This window comes from Nanorana parkeri, unplaced genomic scaffold (genome assembly GCF_000935625.1).
Source record: "Nanorana parkeri isolate BGI_ZX_2015 unplaced genomic scaffold, ASM93562v1 scaffold80, whole genome shotgun sequence".
Taxonomy (NCBI): domain Eukaryota; kingdom Metazoa; phylum Chordata; class Amphibia; order Anura; family Dicroglossidae; genus Nanorana; species Nanorana parkeri.
In genome coordinates this window covers 1938056-1958131 of record NW_017306348.1, presented here as the reverse complement: position 1 = coordinate 1958131, position 20076 = coordinate 1938056, and the positions used below count along the sequence as shown (strand labels likewise).

Here is a 20076-nt window from a genome sequence, read left to right as displayed (position 1 = left end):
TGGCTGGAAAATCCCTCCCCCCCCCCCCCCACACACACAAATAACAATGCTGTTCTCCAAATTCCAGATGAAACTCTTTTGCAGACGGATGTCATTGGACTGATACCCCTCCTGGCTGAACTAATAGATGTTCATCACAGCGCTGTCTTCTAACATGTGAGTGTATTGTAATCCTGCCTTCTCCTCCCCTCCTCCACCTCCCTCCCATGGGTCGGGGAGGAGCAGAGAAGTAACGTCATGAAACTGGTTGGGGCAGTGAGAGGGCCTGAAACTTCCCATGAAACAGTCCTAGTAATCCTCCCCGTGCAGCCAGTGTGTTCTTCTCCTCCTGGGTTCTCTATGGTGTCCGGAGCTCAGAGAGATGCTAAGGGTAAGTGTCCTGCTGTGGCCGCCTGCGTTTATTGTAGCTTTCAGACCCTGGGGGAAAGTTTCTCTGCCCTGGGCATATGGGTATCAGTGCCTCACCCAGTGTTAGTCCCACCTGCAGGGCAGAGCAACGCCCGTCATTTGGTGTGACAGCACTTGTTACTTCCAGCACTGGGCTCAGGATAGGATGTGAGCTTGGCTAACTTTTCATCATTTATTTCCCCCATGTAGAGACGGCGCTGACATTTTCTGCAGTGCGTAGAAACCTTCATATCGGTTTCTGCTTCCAGAGGATCTTAAAGACCAATGTCCCGACTACATTCATTCAATCACACACGTACACAAGGGTCTAGGACCTAGACCCCTTGTATATGTGTGTGATTGAATGAATGTAGTCGGGACATTGACTCTTGGTGGTCAGATATAGGAAAGGAGGGAGAATACGGGAACACCAGACCTGATCCACACAAGGGGATATCCTACAAACACCATATGGATACTATTGTACCAGGTTGGGATATCACCCCCTAGACTTCAACTGTTGGCCACCGACGAGCCAGGTTATGTCTTTTAGCAATGCTTTCAGTGATATTTTGTGTGACTATGCTCTTGGTATTTGTAGATTGCTGCAGCAGCAGGTGTATTGTGTGTGCTTAGTATGTGTTTTAGTGCGTGTTATCTATGTGTAAGATACAATGATTATCCCCTTTAGCATATCTGGGTTGATCTCTATATAAATATCATGTTGGGGTGTCATTTAAACCAGTCTTTGAGCGTAAAAGTACGTTCCTTCCAGCAGCATTGTCTGAGCCCTGCTGCAGCGTGTGATAGATACTGGAGTCTGCAGCTCCAGTACATCCCTTTAGATCTCCCGCATTGGGTTCTGTATACACTATTGCAGTAGAAAAGTCACTTTACAACAGCATTGCCAGTGTAGTGAGAGGCTGTCGCTTGGGAGGACGATGTTGACAGCATGGCATACCTTCTGAGAGTGTCTCGGCGTAGCTTGTATGTGCACAGAGCAGTTCCTTGCAATCTCTCAAATAATGCGCTCGAAGCAAACTTTGCGTCCATTGTGGTAGCACTGAAGGATACTTAACCACTTGCTGACTGGGGTGTTTAGACCCCCTTCCTGGCCAGGCCATTTTTCAGTATTCAGCGCTGCGCTACTTTGATTGACGTTTATTCCGTCATGCAACGCTGTACTGAAATGAATTTTATACCATTTGTGGGGGACAGATAGAGCTTTCTTTTGGTGGTATTTAATCACCACTGAGGTTTTTATTTTTTACTATATTAGGGAAAAATTACTGAAAGTTTTGGAGAAAAGTTTTTTAAAAACAATTTGTTATAATTTATTTTTAGCCAATTTTTTTGGTACAATATAAAAGACGGGGTCATGTCGGGTAAATAGACACCAAACATGTCAAGCTTTAAAATTGTGCGAAATCGCAAAAAACAAGACTACCATACCCAAAATTGACCATAAGAGACGCTTTAAACGCTTTTACCGCTCATCAGTTTAGTGTTATCAGTGATTGATGGCCCTAGAATTATTGCTCTCACTGTGACATTCGCGGCGATATGTAACATGTGCGGCGTAATGGGCGCAATCGTCGTTTGCATGTGTGTATGTATGGGTGGGGACTTGGAAAAAAAATGTTATGCTTTTTTTTATTTTTTATTCTTTTTCATGTGTAACTTTTTTTGCAACATTAATTTTTTTTCCCTATTTTTTTTCCACTTAACTTTTATTGTTATTGGGGCTAAGAAACCCCCCTATGTGATAGCAAAGAGGATGTGACAGGTCCTCTTTATGGAGACATCAAGGGTCTCCAAGACCCCTAATGTCACCTAGGGACCCCCAAAGAAGCTGATGAAGCAGAGATCTGCTTCATCAGCTTCTCTCCAGCTTCTGAAGGTGGAGAGTGACACAAGAATGTGGAAGTAATGTAATATACATCACTTCCATATTCCGACACCGGAAAGGGGACCGGAGAAGAGATCGTGTACCAATCTCCATCTGAGCCCCTGTCACAGAGCCACTATGCTGGTCCCGGGACCAGCGGAAGGGGGGGGGACGACACACACATACCGGCATGTTATACAACCGATCCACCGGCTCTATATCGGTGGATCGCTTGTATGTAAATAGGCATCCCTGCCTGTTTTTACATTTTGGCACTTTTCCGCTCGCTCGCGGCTGACGGGGCGTTTAAAAATGCCCGTTCAGTTCCTTGAGTTTAAAGAGGAACTCCAGTTAACAAAATTAACCCTTGCAGTGGGGCTACCCCCCGCACTGCAGGGGTTAACTGTTTGTTTTGGTCTAGGGCAATACAGAAGATTATATTCACCTGATCCTCGGTCCTGCGGGAGTCAGCGTTCACTTCTCTCCCCCTCCGTTCGTTGCTGTGATATGTCTCTCGGCGTCCTCACCTCTAATACAGGTTAATGGACCTGCATTAGATTTGATGACATCAGTGGCCCTTAGACTGCCAGAGCCCGGGGTGGTATACCAATGTATTCCCTGCACTCCTTACAGCAATCAGGACCTTTAGTAGCAGTAGGGCTCGTAGTGATAATCACGGATGGCCCCTATGTTGCCGTGATGAAGGGACCACGTGTGTGGCCCCGAAACATTGGCGATTTGATGCACGTGACGCTTTTCTTTAATAAATAAACACAAGGATTTGACTTATCCTTTGAGTGCTGGTGAACTTCTTATAAATGCTGAAGCACAGGGGAGAAGAGGTTGCAGGGACCAGTCTAGCAGCCATGCGGCATCGAGGATCAGGTAGATATATCTTCTGTAATCCAGCCCCTAGACCAGGGGTAGGCAACCTTGGCTCTCCAGCTGTGCTGAAACTACAAATCCCATCATGCTTCTGCCTCTGGGAGTCATGCCTGTGGCTTGCAATGCCTTATGGGATTTGTAGTTTCAGCACACCTGGAGAGCCGAGGTTGCCTACCCCTGCCCTAGACCAAAACAAGCAGTTAACCCTGGAATTGCAGAGGTAGCCCCATTGCAAGGGTTAATTTTAGTAATTGCTGGAGTTCCTCTTTTAAAGTCTAACTTCAAGCTGATATTAGACACAGCTTTGTGTAGCTCTAGATTCATTAACACATCGATAATTGTATGTTTAAATGCAAGCAGTGTAAGTGCCTGAATTAGATCCGGCATCAGCCCTGTACAGCAGAGCTCACACTGGCAGAAGCAGCACAGGGAGCCAGTCAGTTGTGCTGCAGTGCTCATGTGCTAACAAGGAGCATGCTGATAGCGCTGTGTCGTGTATTCATCAACAATGAAGTCTCTTATCTCTTTAAAAAAAAAGGACCATGCTAATAGGAGAGAGCAGAGTGACGGAGACAATTTCACCAGTTTGCTGCTCTTCTTTTACTGTCCAGTCACAGAGGGAGGTACAAGACCTGTAATTGTAACTGCAATCGAGTAATTGCAAATTGCAACCGAGAAAAATCAGGTCTACTGTCCTGCTAGACAAGACTGTGCTGTGCTGCAGAGCTGTGTATGTCTTAGAAACGCATGGATAGAAGTCTTTTGGCAGATAAAAGAAAGTGTGTGTGTGTGTCTGTGTGTGTGTATATAGAGAGAGGGAGAGAGAGAGAGGTGTGTGTGTGCTTGTATAATGCGTGCGGGTGTGCGCCCCCCCAGGTCCCCGTTGTGTCCGGTGATGGCTCGCCACCCGCAGGGCGGTTTTATCCCTGGAGCTCAGCGGTAGATCATCACATGATCTCCCGCTGATATCCTCCTCGTTCTCTGAATGCAGGAGTGATGTATATTACATCACTTCCGCATTCAGCTGTCATTCTACATCTTCTATAGCTGGAGAGAAGCTGGTGTAGCAGATCTGTGCTTCATCACCTTCTTTGGGGGTCCCTAGGTGACCATTAAGGGTCCTAGAGATCCATGATGTCTCCATAAAGGGGACCTGTCTGTGTAAATTGGCTATCACATAGGGGGCTTCTTAGCCCCCTTTGTGATGGCAATAAAATTACGTTCTAAAATGTAAAAAAAAAAAAATGTAAAGTCAAATATTTAAAAAAAAACAAAACATTTTTTTTAAAAAGTCCCTTGCCCCCACATACACACACAAACATGCGTCGGGTACGCCTAAGTGTGAAAATGGCGATTGCGCCACACGTTATATATCGTACATATAAAAATGAATAATTAGAAACTATGTTTAAAAGCAACTAATAATAGTGTCTGATTTTGTGCTGATCTCGGTCTCCTGTAATCTCCTGCACAGCAGCACTCGGGTAGCGGATGTGTCGGCATTAGGAGCCAGTCAGGGGCTGCTGTAGTGCACATGTGCTGATGGGGCAGAGCATGCAGAGGGATGACATGATCATGATGCTGCTTCATTGATCATTCAGCAAGCTGCGGTTTGGCCTTCATCTATTGGCATTAACCAAGCTGTGCTGCGTTGGCACTGGAAGTTTTGTCTGTCTGGCAGTGATGCCTGGATCATAAAACTGGCTGCGCAGAATAACAAATCTTTTTTTTTGGCAGGCACAATAGCTCCCATAGCTATATTTCAGCTGTGTATTTAGCTGCTTGCCTGGAGTTCAGCTATAAACTAGACACATTGCCTGAACATCTCATTACCTGCAATGGCCCTTCATAAAGCTTTGGCGCTGCTCCCTCTCTGCCGACAGCATGTTCACAGAGCTTTCTATGGCTTGGCCTCGGAGCCAATTAGAGACTCGCTCTGGCTGGAGGGAGCTGCTATCTGCATGAGAAAATGAATCCCTCTTGTGGAAGGAGTTGCCTGGTTGTGGTTGCTGGTTCCTTTTTTGGTTTTGGTATTCAGGTCAGCCCAAATATTATAAAGAAATGAATGATTGAAAAGGGACAGCATACCAATAACTGCATCAGGCAGCTTTTAGAGCTCATTCACACGGACGCACAGAGCAGTACAGCCCGCATGTCTGGGCAGAAACCTGCATCCGGGCGTGACAGGTGTTGCGTGCAGCCGCCTGTTCAACTCAGTGACAGGATGTAGCTGTACACTGGTAAATGACAATCCGAACTTGTACATCCGTATGGAGAGCGCCCTTGGACCCAGACTGTCTGCGTAAAGGGACATGCATCCGTGCCTGTATGAATGTGCAGGTTTGGGTGGCCTCCTTCCCAGTGTGCAGCCACATCCTGTCATTGACTTGTACAGGTGTTTCTGCATGGACATGCAAGCTGTACGGCTCTGCATGTCCGTGTAAATGAGGCCTTAGGGCTTGTTCACACCAAGTGCGGAGCAGAGCATTTTTTGTCCGCACCTGAAATGCATCCCAATGTATTCCAATGCTATTTCTCCTCCGTTGCTCCTCGGTGTTGGTGATAGCCCGATCACACCTGCATTGCTCCTCAGTGTTGGTGATACCCCTGTCACTCCTGCATTGCTCCTCGGTGTTGATGATATTCCTATCACTCCTGCATTGCTCCTCGGTGTTGGTGATACCCCTATCACTCCTGCATTACTGCTTGGTGTCGGTGATATTCCTATCACTCCTGCATTACTGCTTGGTGTCGGTGATATTCCTATCACTCCTGCATTACTCCTCGGTGTCGGTGATATTCCTATCACTCCTGCATTACTCCTCGGTGTTGGTGATAGCCCTATCACTCCTGCATTACGCCTCGGTGTTGGTCTATTCCTATCACTCCTGCATTGCTCCTCGGTGTTGGTGATAGCCCTATCACTCCTGCATTACTCCTCGGTGTCGGTGATAGTCCACAGGTTAACAGGTTAACCACTGAACCTTCACATTCTCAAATAATTCATCCCCACACAGCTACCTCCTCATGTATCATTTCCCCCTCCTCTTTTAGATTATAAGCCCTCAGGGGCAGGGCCCTCCTTATCATCTTGTCTTGAATTGTATTGTGATTGTAATGTCTTCCTTATATTGTAAAGTGCTGCACAAACTGTTGGCGCTATATAAATCCTGTATAATAATAATAATAATAGTCCTATCACCCCTGCATTGCTCCTCGGTGCTGGTGATATTCCTATCACTGTTGCATTTCTCCTCGGTGTCAGTGATACCCCTATCACTCCTGCATTACTCGTCGGTGATATTCCTATCACTCCTGCATTACTCCTCGGTGTCGGTGATATTCCTATCACTCCTGCATTACTCCTCGGTGATATTCCTATCACTCCTGCATTACTCCTCGGTGTCGGTGATATTCCTATCACTCCTGCATTAGTCCTCGGTGTCGGTGATATTCCTATCACTCCTGCATTAGTCCTCGGTGTCGGTGATATTTCTATCACTCCTACATTACTCCTCGGTGTTGGTGATATTCCTATCACTCCTGCATTACTCCTCGGTGTCGGTGATATCCCTATCACTCCTGCATTACTCCTCGGTGTCGGTGATATTCCTATCACTCCTGCATTACTCCTCGGTGTCGGTGATATTCCTATCACTCCTGCATTGCAGCCCTTCCACTGAACTCTGCAGTGTTTGAATTCCTCTTTGGATCCTGCCGAGCTCCCTGTTCCTGGTGGTTCACATGATGCCTCTGGCTCACTCTTCAGGAAGGAAGCAAGCGGTGGTCTGTGTGTGAAGACTGGTTACTTTTATTGAAACACTTTCTATTTTTCTTGTCTTTGTTACTAAAGTCTTTGAATGGTTTCGTTTATTTTTTCAGAGAGAACACAGAGTACATGTGCATGGGAGGATCTCCAACTTATTAACCCTTTGCGTATTCATTGTAACAGCTAAGGCCAACATTAAACAAAAGCAGCCCTATATGTGTCCATGATTATTGTATTTCTGGCTTTTGTATCTGGAAGTGGAACTCCAGGATGATTTCTGGAGAAAAACAAAACCTTTAGTATTGTAATGTATTCATCTAAAGCCTGAGGTGTGTATTTAGGAAAACAGTTAGGCCGCCTTCACACATACAGGGGCAACCTGCGTTTTTACTGCACCAAATGAACGCAGGTCCCCACTTGGAGGCATTGCGCACTGCTGGAGCTGCCACAACGCACTAGTCCACCCGCTAAAATGCAGGGTTTTAGTGGACACGTTGGTGTGATCGGTCCTTACTTTATGCCAACTGTCAAGGTTGCCGGTGTACTAATCTCGGCTCTAAACCGAATCTTCAAGTGAATCTCAAATGGCTGATGTCAGCTGGTCACATGGGCAGCCCCACGTGGCAACTGCAATCCAAATAGAGGCTAAGATGGCGCCTTCCTTGGCTGTATGGAATAGGAGGGCTTAGCTCCACTTTCATTTACAGAGGAGAGAAGTTTTGACTTCGCTATGACGCTCCCAATGTGTTTGCTCGAGGTCAGTGGCTCAAAATATTGTAGCCAGGTACAACCAGGCAACTGGCATTTTCAGGAGGAAAAATGTCCGTATTCTTAGTGTCACACGGTGAGCCCTTTTTAAACATATTCCTTTGTTTTGCTTTTTTCATATGTTTGCCCTTTACATTTAGTGTCGGTGTAAATGAGCAAGCCCGGGGGGCGGCAGTTCTTTTGCCTCGGGCAGTTCTTCATCTGGACCTGGAAGTCATTACTGACTGTGTGCTAGTGGCATGTCTCTCGGAATTAACCTTCTGTCATGCTGTGAAATGAATGCACTGACCCCCATATGTCATGTTTTCACATCCCATATTAAATGAAAGCGTTGTGAGCGCTGACAAAAGACTGTCTAAGGCATTAGCTTTGAACTGTGATCATTAGAGGAGAGGAGACAAAGCCTTGCTTTTCATTTAATTACAACAGTCTAACATTCTGATATTCGTGGCTGTAACTGTATGTTGCTGTGTGTGGTAATAGGTGAACTGCATGCGTGATGAGATTTTACTGTGGTCATGCAAAATATTATTATTATTATACAGGACTTTATATAGCGCCAATAGTTTGCACAGCGCTTTACAATGTAAGGAAGACATTACAATCACAATACAATTCAAGACAAGATGGTAAGGAGGACCCTGCCCCTGAGGGCTTACAATCTAACAGGGATGGGGGGAATAAACACCCCTTAATTAATGTATTGATCGTTAGAGAAATCATGGAATAGTTTTTCATTTTAAATTATAATGACTTAAAGCCCATCTCCAGACAAACTACTCTTGCAGTGGGGCTACCCACAGCCCACTGTTGGAGCAGAGGGGGAAAGAGTTGAGCGATCACTGCCACAGGACTGAGGCGCGGGTGTGAGTATTTCTTCTTAATTTTCACTCCTAGAGAAAAACGATCAGGTAACCCTTGCAGTGCGGGGGTAGCCCAAGTGCAAGGGTTAATTTTCCAAAATCTTGGAGTTCTTTAAAACGAACCCTCATTCACCTCTGTCTCTATGTGGAGAAATGTTATTTTTCAAAGTTTAGGCACAGGCATTGAAATCTCCACTTTCTTCTATGGGCAGCAGAATATTGGCAGCCTGCCAGCCCTCAAATGTAAACACACATCGGGTGATTCTACATGCACACGGACACATAGGCCCTTACTGTTTGCAGAATGTGTGTTTTATGCCTGCAGGATGTGCCCGGCAGTCATAGTTGTTAGCCTAAAGCTGAGCCGGTGTTCTGTCGAGAATGCCGAGCCAGTCGAAATTTGCCAACCTCACCATCTGCGATGGGATTAACGTGGAAGCAGCCATTTATTTACAAAGCATTAATTTGTCATTGTTGATTGGGACCGTTAATAATAATAATATGCCATCCACGGCAGTAAATAATGGATGGCATTTTATGCACATTCACAACTAACATCGTAAGCAATTACATTATTATGATTTTTTCTGATTATTATGTAATTGCTTACGATGTTAGTTGTGAATGTGCATAAAATGCCATCCATCATTTACTGCCGTGGATGGCATATTATCAACGGTCACAATCAACAATTACAAGTTAATACTTTGTAAATAAATGCCGGTTTCCTCGAGTAATACTGGTCTAAGCGCAGATGGTGATGTCGGACCATTCGTCTGGGTTGGCGTTCTCGACAGAACACTGCCTCTCTCTGGATTTCACCTCTTGGCTTTTAACTGTCGCTGAGATAATGAAGTCCTGCCAAGGCATCTGTATTACCCCTTCTCTGTAATCACATACACGATAGATGAAACTTGGCATCCCTTGGTTTACCTACAGACGTGAATTTCAGCCACTAGATGCAGGGATCCCAATCTGAAAGAAGCAATTTCAGGGAGGTGCCCTTCTCATTTCAGGGGGAGAGTACCCCCTTGAAATGATGGCAGATAGCACGGGAAGCAATAGCTTCTTTGCTGTCTGCTGTTTTTTTCTTTTTAAGTATTCTGACAGCTGCTGCCATCAGAATAAAAAACCAAACAGCATAGGAATGCATAGCTAGATTGCTATTGGCTATTTCAATTTGCAATACCAAGCTGGCTATTGTACCCGCCCTCTGCTGCTGTCAATCACTAGACGAGGATCTGATGGAAAACTTCAGGTCCCCCTCTGCTGATTGACAGCAGCAGTGGGCGGGTGCAATAGCTAGTCTGCTATTGGCTATTGCAAAGTGAAATGGCCAATAGCAATCTAGCTATTTATTCCTATGCTGGTTTTTTTTTCCTCTGACTGACGGCGGCCCCGATGTCAGAGAAAAAAAGAAAAACAGATTGCAGGGAAAGGTTTACTCTTCTAGATAAAGCAGAGTAAACCTTTCCGGGAGAAGTGGAGCCGCTATTTAATAGCGGGAGACTCCCGGACCGTCCGGGAGAGTTGGGATGTCTGAAAACTCATGTTGAGCCTCTTGTTTTATTTCTTTTCGTGCCATGAAGTATGTGCCAACACCCGATTTATCCTCTGATTTCCATACTGAGGACTTGGCCAGATCAGAAGATGTAAAACATGTACTGCGACGGAGGTGCAGATTTTTATAGCATGGTTATACAATGTGTATTGCAGGGTAGGCAACCTCAGCACTCCAGCTGTGGTGAAACTACAAATGTCATCATGCCTCTGCCTCTGTGAGTCATGCCTGTGGCTATCAGTCTTGCATTGCCTCATGGGACTTGTAGTTCAACAACAGCTGAAGGTTGCCTACCCCTGGTGCATTGCATTTGTGGTTGAATCTGTAGTTCTGCTTTAAATGTCATATCTTTTAGACCTCTTCTTCTGGCCTTCAAGCTGCTGAGAAGCTACAACGATAGGACTTGTATCCCCCTCAGTACCTTTTGAGGCCCAGAGCTCCGCAAGAGTTTGGTTTTAACAGTTTTATGCTCTTTTTAGGTCTAGATTTTCCCCATCCTGCAGTCCAGCCAGAAGAGTTCTTCTTGTGCTTTGAAAAGGTCCAGAATGTAGTGGATTGCAGGCACGTTGAAAGCAGCCATGCATACAAGCCTTTAGCTTGCGCATGATGACAAGACATAGTGCATCTGCGCTGCCTGTAAGCCTGAACGTCTGTGTTCTGCATGACTGCACCGGCTTCCACATAATCAGTTACTAATTAGGAAGACAAGACCAGTTATGCTGCTGGGCCCTGTGAGGGGAGTGTGGGAGTCCTCGCTCATTCCTTCATACATCACAGCTAACCTATTAACCATACAAATATTACACTTCTTTCTTCTCCATTTAGTGACATCGACCTGCATGGAACCTTTACCTTACCTCTCTGGTATCGTACGTCTAATCATCCAATGTACTGCTGTAAGCATGCTCATTATGCTTCTGACATCATCAAGCTTTCCGATTTAATACATTGAGGGGAATTTATGAAAACTGGAGCAGATTTGCACTGCAACCAATCAGCTTCTCTGTCTCATTTTCAAACCTTATCTGAACAAACTGAAGAGAGACGCTGATTGGTTGCTCCGGTTTTGATAAATTCCCCTCAATGAATCTGAGTCGTGGCTTAAAGCGGACCTTGCACAATATCTAACCCCTATCTATAATAGCCCCCTTCTCCCCCATGCAAATTCAATAACTAAAATCTCCAAATGTAAAAAAATATCTAGCAAAAACTAAAAGTAGAAGATGCTTTTGGCCTGGTCATGTAGGCGCCTGAGACGTCACTTTCCACAGCTTCCTGGCAATGCTGAGGATCCCAAACCTTACAAGGACGTGAGATAATGGTGGTGTTAGCACTAATGGCTATTTTGCATGGGAGGCAGAGGAGCTAGTAGGTGTTAAAGGAGAACTGTGAGGTGAGTGCTTTCCACTCATCCTCATAGGTAGAGCCGACCTGTGACAAAGAAGCGGTCACAGGTCGGCTCTATAGATCGGGAAGTGAGCGAACACATACCATCCCTCGCTCACTTCCCGATCATCTCCCTGCAGTGAGCGGTGACTGTCAGTCACCGTTCCCCGCCGGTATTCCCTCCCCTCTCCGATCCTCCAGCGCTGAGTGGAGGAACGGACGGGATAGGGGGCGGGCACAGCTGGCTCTGCCTTTAGATAGGCAGAGCCCGCTGTCGCTCACGCAGTTGGGTGGATCTCGACAGTATTGCCTGGGTCCGTCCCGGCTGTGACGCTGTCAGTATTGCCGCAATATACTGAGCTTTGGGTCACAGGAGGAGGTTAGTTTATGTCCTCCCGTGACCCTAAAGAGAACTATGGGGAGAAACACTTACCCCATAGTTGTCCTTTAGGAGATCTTAAGGCTGCATTAAAGTGTAATTCAAACTATCAGCCATTGCAATCCAGCAAACACTGCAACTTTGCTACAGTCACAAAGATTATTTGGCATGAAGTTTTCTGTAATACACTACAGCCAAATATCACAAAGCTCCTCCCGTGTCAGGGCTTTAAATAACAGGTATATGCCGCGCCATAAAAGCTAGGTTCACGTTTTTGACCATGTTTCATGTTACACCTATATTAAGTGTGTAGCATGAAACATGGTCAGATCGCAGACCCCCCTCCTGCTGCCCCCCATGTACCTGAATCACAGGGTTCTTCCCCCCGCAGGCTGCAGCTGGTGTTTGAAATCTGCTCTGCCGACACGGCCGTGATACTACAAGTCCTTTCAGCCACTGTGGCAGAGGGACTTGTAGTTTCACTGTAATATACAGGTGAAACTCGAATAATTAGAATATCGTGCAAAAGTAATTGCAGTAAGTGCTGCAAAAGGGGCCCAAACCAAGTACTGAGTACATATGCATGCTTGTACTTTTCAGAGGTCCGATATTGTTCTATGTACAATCCTTGTTTTATTGATTGCATGTAATAATCTACTTTTTTGAGGTTGTGGATTTGGGGTTCTTGGGGTTTTCATGAGCTGTAAGCCATAATCATCACAATTATGACAAATCACGGCTTGAATTATCTTGCTTTGCATGTAATGAGTCTATCTCATATATTAGTTTCACCTTTTAAGTTGCATTAGTGAAATAAATGAACTTTGCACGATATTCTAATTATTCGAGTTTCACCTGTAAGTGTAGCGAGGTCACCGCACTTGTAGTCCATTGACACTTCCTCCTGTCCCTGTTACTGCATGTCTATACCTCGGTACGGACAATGATGGGAGGAAGAGTCTGCAGAAGCCGGAGTATTCCATCTGTGATCCACTGTTCGTGGTTGCAATTAGGACTGCGACCATCTAATCCATCATGAGAATAGTTGTCGACTATTCTCATCGATTAGTTGGTTGGATCCCCTTGCTCTCTCCTCTATGCTGGGAGGAGGGCACAGCAAGCTGTGGGTGAGTGCAATAGCCAGCCTGCTATTGCAGTTTGAAATGGCCAATAGCAGGCTGGCTATTGCACCCGCCCACTACCTGCTGTATTTAAATTCAGCTGCTGTCTGCAGAATCTTGCCACTGGCAGCTGTCATTCCCGGGCTGCGCCATGTGCTTACAATACAATTATTTTAAATATATATTATGAAAGGTGGGGAAAAAGTCATATTCTGTTTTGGCCTGACAATTTCTGCTGTGGGAGGAGCGTTGCAGTGCCATTCATCAATGGCACCCCAAACGCGTCGCCCGCACTGGAACGCACGGTACCACATTGCTGTGCGTTCCAGTGCAGGGCGCAAAAAATTGTGCTTGCAGTATTATTCTGAAGTAAACTTTATGTTTGTAACACTCCTTATGTGTATTTTAAATTAAGGGTGGAAATTTATTTATAAATTTTTTATCCGATTAATCGAAAACATAATCGGGCAAATAATCGATTATGAAAATAATCATTAGTTGCAGTCCTAGTCGCAATGCTTTATTGGCTTCTATGCAAAAAAAACAATAAATGAAATTTTTTTCGTTTATGATAGTGTGCGTTTTATTTATTTACTTTTGGAAAAGGGGGAATTATCTTGTAAAATGCACTTGTAATATTCTTTGAAGAATCTGGTGACAGGGTCTCTTTAATAGGAGCACAGGTTCACTTTAAGGACAGGACAGAAGTTTCTCCTCGCCAAGTTTCAGTCAATAAGAGACACACTTCCGCTAATACAGACTCTGAAAGTCCCTCTGCTTTCGGTAAGGGCCCCGAGGAGCTGCTTATAGAATGTTCAAAGGGGGAGTTCTGCCTTCAGTTCCTTGTGATGTATTTGCCTTCCAGCCGCATTACTAAGTATATTACAGGGAAGTGACCGCAAGCGCTCGGATTACATAAATCAATGTGTTGTTTTTTTTTATTCTGGTCATGTTTTCCAAAGTCATACAGGTGCAGATTTAGGCGCTGACTATGTGACTAAAATTATTTGTAACGGGAAAATGTTGTTTGTTCCTTTTTTTTGGTTTATATACAGCAGAGGTTCTCTGCCTGTGTAACCTCACGACCCACATTGGTTTTTGGTGATGAAGTCGTGACCCAAGTCGCACCGCACTGGAACGCACGGCATTGTGGTACTGTGCGTTCCGGTGCGGGCGATCAAACTGTGGGTGGGGGGTGCGTTTGAGGTGCCATTCAAATGAATGGCAATGTGACACACCTCCTGCACCAGAATGCGCGGTTGGGCACCGTGGGACCCTAGTAAATGCAGAGTTGATTGTTGACGCTAGAGGAGCAACATGGTAGCCAGATGACTAGAACTAGGAGGTCAGCAAAAGCAGCCAAATTAATTTTATCCATGGCAAGTGTCCTCTAATGTACTTTAAAGATGACCTCTGGTCCTGTAGCTTCAAGTAGAGCCGCCTGTTAGCTCTCCATAGATTGTTTGCTCTCTGTTTCTGAAGCTGGAAAGGCTCCGGACATGACGGTAATAGCTGATCTGGTAGACAAGAATCCAGACTAATGTGTTGTCTCTGCCTAAGTTCATTGGAAGTCAGTTGGAGCTCTTCTATGTCTGTGCTCTTCATTGACAGCTGTGATCTGTACAAGACTTGGATTGGCCCCATACAGTTTATAGGGACCCCATGCAGTCAAAATGGGTCACTGATTTTCAGAAATGGCATTGGGTATGTTATGAGCTCACTCCAGATGAACGGAGGGGTTAGTGTAGTTCTGTAAAAGAACTGGTTAAATATGTATCCCATAATCACATGTGTAGCCTTGCGATCAGCATACTGTGCCAAGATTCTGTGTTCAGGCTTGTTTGCAGGCATTCTGGCTTTTGTTCCCTTCTAAATAATTATGCCTGCTTAGATCATTATTAGCTGCGCAAATGTTTCCCCGCTGCTGAACACACTGAGCTTTCCTAAACTGGCAGCACCGTGGGCACCATCATTGTTCTGTAATGTGTTATGGGGGCCTATAGCAGTGGGATAGGAGAACACTATAAGGCTCTTTTCACACCTGAGCGTTTGCAATCCAGTGCGTTTCTTTGCACGTTCGTACGTGCAGACAGAAACGCGCACATTTTAATAGACGCCCATAAAACCATGCATGTAGTATTTGTACACATTTGTGTCCGTGCTTGCAAACGCACAGGTGTGACTGAGCCCCATTAGAATGCATTGACTTTTGTGTTTTGCGTACGGAAAAACACTCAGGTGTGAACCAGGCCTACAGCCGAAGTCTTATTTATCATGTTAATGTCTCCTATAGTAGAATTCCCTGACCATATTATTAATGTATTGCCCATGTTGTTCCCTGTCCATATTATTAATGTATTGCCCATGTTGTTCCCTGTAGTGGGGTTCTCTGACCATATTATTAATGTATTGCCCATGTTCCCTGTAGTGGGGTTCTCTGACCATATTAATGTATTGCCCATGTTCCTTGTAGTGGGGTTCCCTGTCCATATTATTAATGTATTGCCCATGTTCCCTGTGGTAGGGTTCCCTGTCCATATTATTAATGTATTGCCCATGTTCCCTGTAGTGGGGTTCCCTGTCCATATTATTAATGTATTATGTTTATAATGTATTATCATTATTATTATAATGTTGTTCCTAGTAGTGGGGTTCCCTGACCATATTATTAATGTATTGCCCATGTTCCCTGTGGTAGGGTTCCCTGTCCATATTATTAATGTATTATGTTTATAATGTATTATCATTATTATTATAATGTTGTTCCTAGTAGTGGGGTTCCCTGACCATATTATTAATGTATTGCCCATGTTGTCCCCCTGTGGTAGGGTTCCCTGACCATATGATTAATGTATTGCCCATGTTGTGTTTGTACATTTTCTTTTTCTAAGCTTTCATCTTTCCATTTCCCCACCAGGTCAGCTAGTCACCATGTTTGCTAAGAAGAAGAAGCGTATCGAGATCTCAGCCCCCTCTAATTTCGAGCATCGTGTACACACTGGTTTTGACGAGCAGGAACAGAAATTCACCGGGCTTCCACGACAATGGCAGAGTCTGATCGAGGAGTCCGCCAAAAGACCCAAGCCACTGGTGGACCCGGCATGTATCACAGCTATCAACCGTGGTCAACAAAAGGTGTGTACATACTGAGGGGTGACCCTGGAGATTGTACCAGTAAAAAAAAGGGCTGGACATATCCCAGGAGCCAGGTAGCCATTGCTCCTTAAAAATTACAGCTGGCGCCCAACTTTTGTGGTCATCTCTAGTTGTTGGTGCATCTGGCTCCTAAATTGAACAGACTGGTTCCTGAATTTCATAATAATTTGCCCACTCCTGACTAAAAGCATGTATTTATGATGACATTGGCAGGAGATATAAAAGCAATGCGCTGCTTCTGATATTTACATGCAAACAATAATGACTTAATTTTGAAAGCCTTATTGACTGACTGTAGAGAAGTGGTAGGGTTGGTGTATGATCGCAGAGAGGTGCCATCCCACATATGTCAGTCATTGCCTCACTGTTGTCTAACCATCATTGTCTGCCAGTCTTTGTCATCTGTCACAATGCGGGCCAATAGCAGCTTGTCTAAAACCGCAATTAAAGTGACCTGCTGCAGTCATTTACTTCTGGTGTCAGTGATGTGACCAAATGCTGAGGCATTGGTCATTTGATCTAGATATAATGTGTTTAGGGGACTGATGTTCAGCAGAGCCCACCCTGTCCTCATCTTATAGTTATGCCTGAGACAAGAGCTCAGATTTAACAGTCTTTACTGGCTGCATGCTTGTTCCAATTTACTGACCTGCTAGACAATTTAAGCTAGGGATGCACCGATACTAGTATTGGTATTGATGCCGATTATTTAGGTGAGTACTCGTACTCGCCCAAATATTCCGATGCCTAGCCCGATACTTCCAGTATCAGGAAGCCAGGCAGCGCGTCATTACACGCTGCCCGGCTTCCTGATTGGCCGGGAAGCCGGCTTCATGCTCCCTCGTCACCTAGTGACGAGACGCATGGGGACCCTGCTAAGTCTTTGGTGGCGAGTCTTTACACACCGCCCGGCTTCCCAATTGGTCGGAAGCTGGCCAATCAGGAAGCCAGGCTCCGTGTAATGACGCGACACCCGGCTTTCTGATTGGTCGGGAAGCCGGCTTCATGCTCCCTCGTCACCTCATGACAAGGGAGCATAGAGCCGGCTTCCAGGCAAATCAGGAAGCTGGGCGCCGCCTCATTACCCAGCGCTCGGCTTCCTGAATGGCCAGAAAGCCGTCTCCATGCTTTTCTTGTCTCCTAGTGACAAGAAGCATGGAGACGGCTTGCCTGCTAAACAGGAAGCCAGGTGGATAGTCATTACATGCCGCCTGGCTTCCTGAATAAGACTTCCGGTACTCGGTATCGGCGAGTACCGGAAAAAAGATATCGGTACTCGTACTTGATACCGAAATACCGGTATTGGTGCATCCCTAATTGAAGCATTCCCCAAGTGCAGCCTTGGAGCCCAAAACGTTTAAAAACAAGTAATTGCAGCTTCTAGATTTCTAGACTCTTAGGTTTTCTATAAGCAGAGATCATGTGACAAATTAAAAACAAAAAATCACTGCACTAGGAGTAGTTGATAATGGCGGACCAGCCGCAACAATATAAGGTGTTGAACCCGTGTATGTTTGGTGAATATCGTTTGTTGCGCTAGGTACTGTGTACTAATCTCACAAAGAAAGAATTGTGAATAACATCGTGTGATCTGGAGACAAGGGAAGTAAATATATCACCCGTGGCTTGCTATCGATTGCTGGGATAGAGATATAGGACTGCTCTGTTATATCCACCGTTGTCGCTTGGTTCACGCATGTTTTAGAGGGATACTTCAGCCTATAGTCGGGGTTGCACTTATCAGGATATATCTTTTAATTATGTTTGTTGATATTTAGATGTGGAGGTTTATCACCGGTTTAAGAATTATTTAGACATTATGCTGCGCAGTGAACAGCAGTAATCTGAAGCTATTTGGAGATTCGTTATATTTGTGCACATTCACATAATAGCGTAACTCATATTGTTTAATTTAAGGAGTAGATCACAGGATGTTGTTCACAATTCTTTCTTTGTGAGATTAGTACACAGTACCTAGCGCAACAAACAATATTCACCAAACATGTGACAAATGCCTCCTCATTTGGTCATGTTACTAACACCAACCGGAGATCAGAGCAGTGATTTCTAAATAAAATATATCTGCTCCCCCTATCTTTTTATATAGGATGGGACAGGAAGTTCAGGTTAGTGGGGATCTGTCATTGATCGCTCAGTAGGTCCATTTTAACATACATCGCTAGGCTGTACAGCAAGTGTTCAATATCGATGTTTCAATGCGAATTTTAGTCCATTTACATGTCTGTAAAGTTTCCTATTAGCGCTTACATATGGATCTTTTAAGCAAGTATGTATAAAAGTTCGATGCATTTTTTTTTTTCTGGTGATTGTTGTTCTCTGGGAAGTGCCATTTTTTTGTATCACTTTGTGGTCAGTTCTTATTTGAGACACTTATTTATACTTTTTATGATGTCTCTGACCTGTAATTTTTCTCGCCTCCAGACGATCGTACGTGGGAGCAAGCTGTCCCAGGATGGCTCCTTGGCATGGCTGCTGGATGAATTTGAAATGATGTCAGTGTGCCGCTCGAACTCCTTGCGCAGAGAGTCTCCTCCTTGCCCCCCTAGAGAACAGCGCACCCCGGTGCAAAATGGTGTGGGTGATGGACGCACGAGACACCCACGTGATGATGGAGGAAGAATGCCAGATAGGAGCAGGACAGACCACGGAAGGGATAGGCCAAGGGAAGAACAGAAACCTGCTCCCCAGCAACCTCGGGGACAGGAACCAAGCGGCAAACACAGGCCTCCACCACCTGACTATCCTAAACCTTCAGAGAACAGATCTGTCCGCCATAATGAGCGGATGGAGGGGAAGCGAGATCGCCACCTAACGACTGACGGTGACTACAGTGAACCAGCGGATAGAGTGGTCAGGAGAGAAAAAGAAGAAAGAAGGCCGAAATCGTCTTACACTGGAGGGCAGGGTAGCCCGCAGTCACCTAGGGACAAAAGACCACTCTCGGGGCCTAATATGCATACCCCAAATAACCAATCTGCAGAGGGAGCGGGGAAGCCAACACAGCAGGCCGCAAGGCCTTTTAACACTTATCCACGTGCAGACACTGACCCGAACAGGTCAACACAGCAGGTAAGTGAGTTTGATTTTCGGAGGGTGTACATAAATCCCTAAACCTGCCACCCTGGACATATACTCTGGGTTACAATGCATGCATCATTTATTTTGGTTATTTGCTATTTCAGTTTGTTCAGTTATATTTCTAGCTATTTCTATTTGCTCAGAAGATCTGGGTACCATGTCTGGTTATGGTGATAAGGAAGTTTAACTGTACCTTATATAAAACTATCCAGAAATATTCTAGTTTCCATGGAAACTGTATCTATAGCTAAAACGTTGCCCTACTAGTTTTGGGAAGAATAGGGTAACTCAAGAGAGAGGTCACTACAGTAAGCTGCTGTTACCTTTATTAGTCAGAAGACTGTGATCCTGGGCACATGCTTACTAATGACTCGGCCCACCTCTGGAACAGCCTACCTCTGTTAAAACAAGCGTGCCCCTTTACGGTCACTGAGGTGCTAAATAGTAGGCTGGCTTGTTGGTGGAGCAGGCTGGAGCTTAAAAAGGTCAACAGGTAACCTTTTAATGCTGAAGTCCGAGCAAACAGCTTAGTGCACAGATACAAAACATATATGCTTTACCTGTCAGAGGATTTGTTTTTCTTTCTATCCAGTTCTGAGATTTAAACAGCCCCATCCCACAGAACAGCCAGGCAGATGACGCCACCTTATTTGTGACTGTAAAAGGTATACAATGGTGTCCATTAAAAGCTCAAACAGCAGTCCTTCGCCTGCTGTTTGAGCTGTTAACGAGCAGAAGGAAACTGATAAGGTCACCTCCCTACTCTGCTTTCTCCTCCAATTGCCACGTTCCTTGTCAATTCCTTTGCATACAG

The 20076-nt window shown here is 45.1% G+C and overlaps 1 protein-coding gene across 2 annotated transcripts in view; it reads left to right on the top strand.

Annotated features, from left to right (window-relative positions):
- Positions 1–203: 203 nt before the first annotated feature.
- PAK4 (p21 (RAC1) activated kinase 4) overlaps positions 204–20076 on the top strand; it is a 40366-nt gene continuing 20493 nt past the window's right edge. For both annotated transcript variants that reach the window (XM_018576912.1, XM_018576911.1), the window contains exons 1-3: positions 204–370; positions 15925–16142; positions 18606–19253. In XM_018576912.1, coding sequence (XP_018432414.1) covers positions 238–370; positions 15925–16142; positions 18606–19253 — 999 coding nt within the window. In that variant the 5' untranslated portion in view covers positions 204–237. The remainder of the gene's footprint in view (positions 371–15924; positions 16143–18605; positions 19254–20076) is intronic.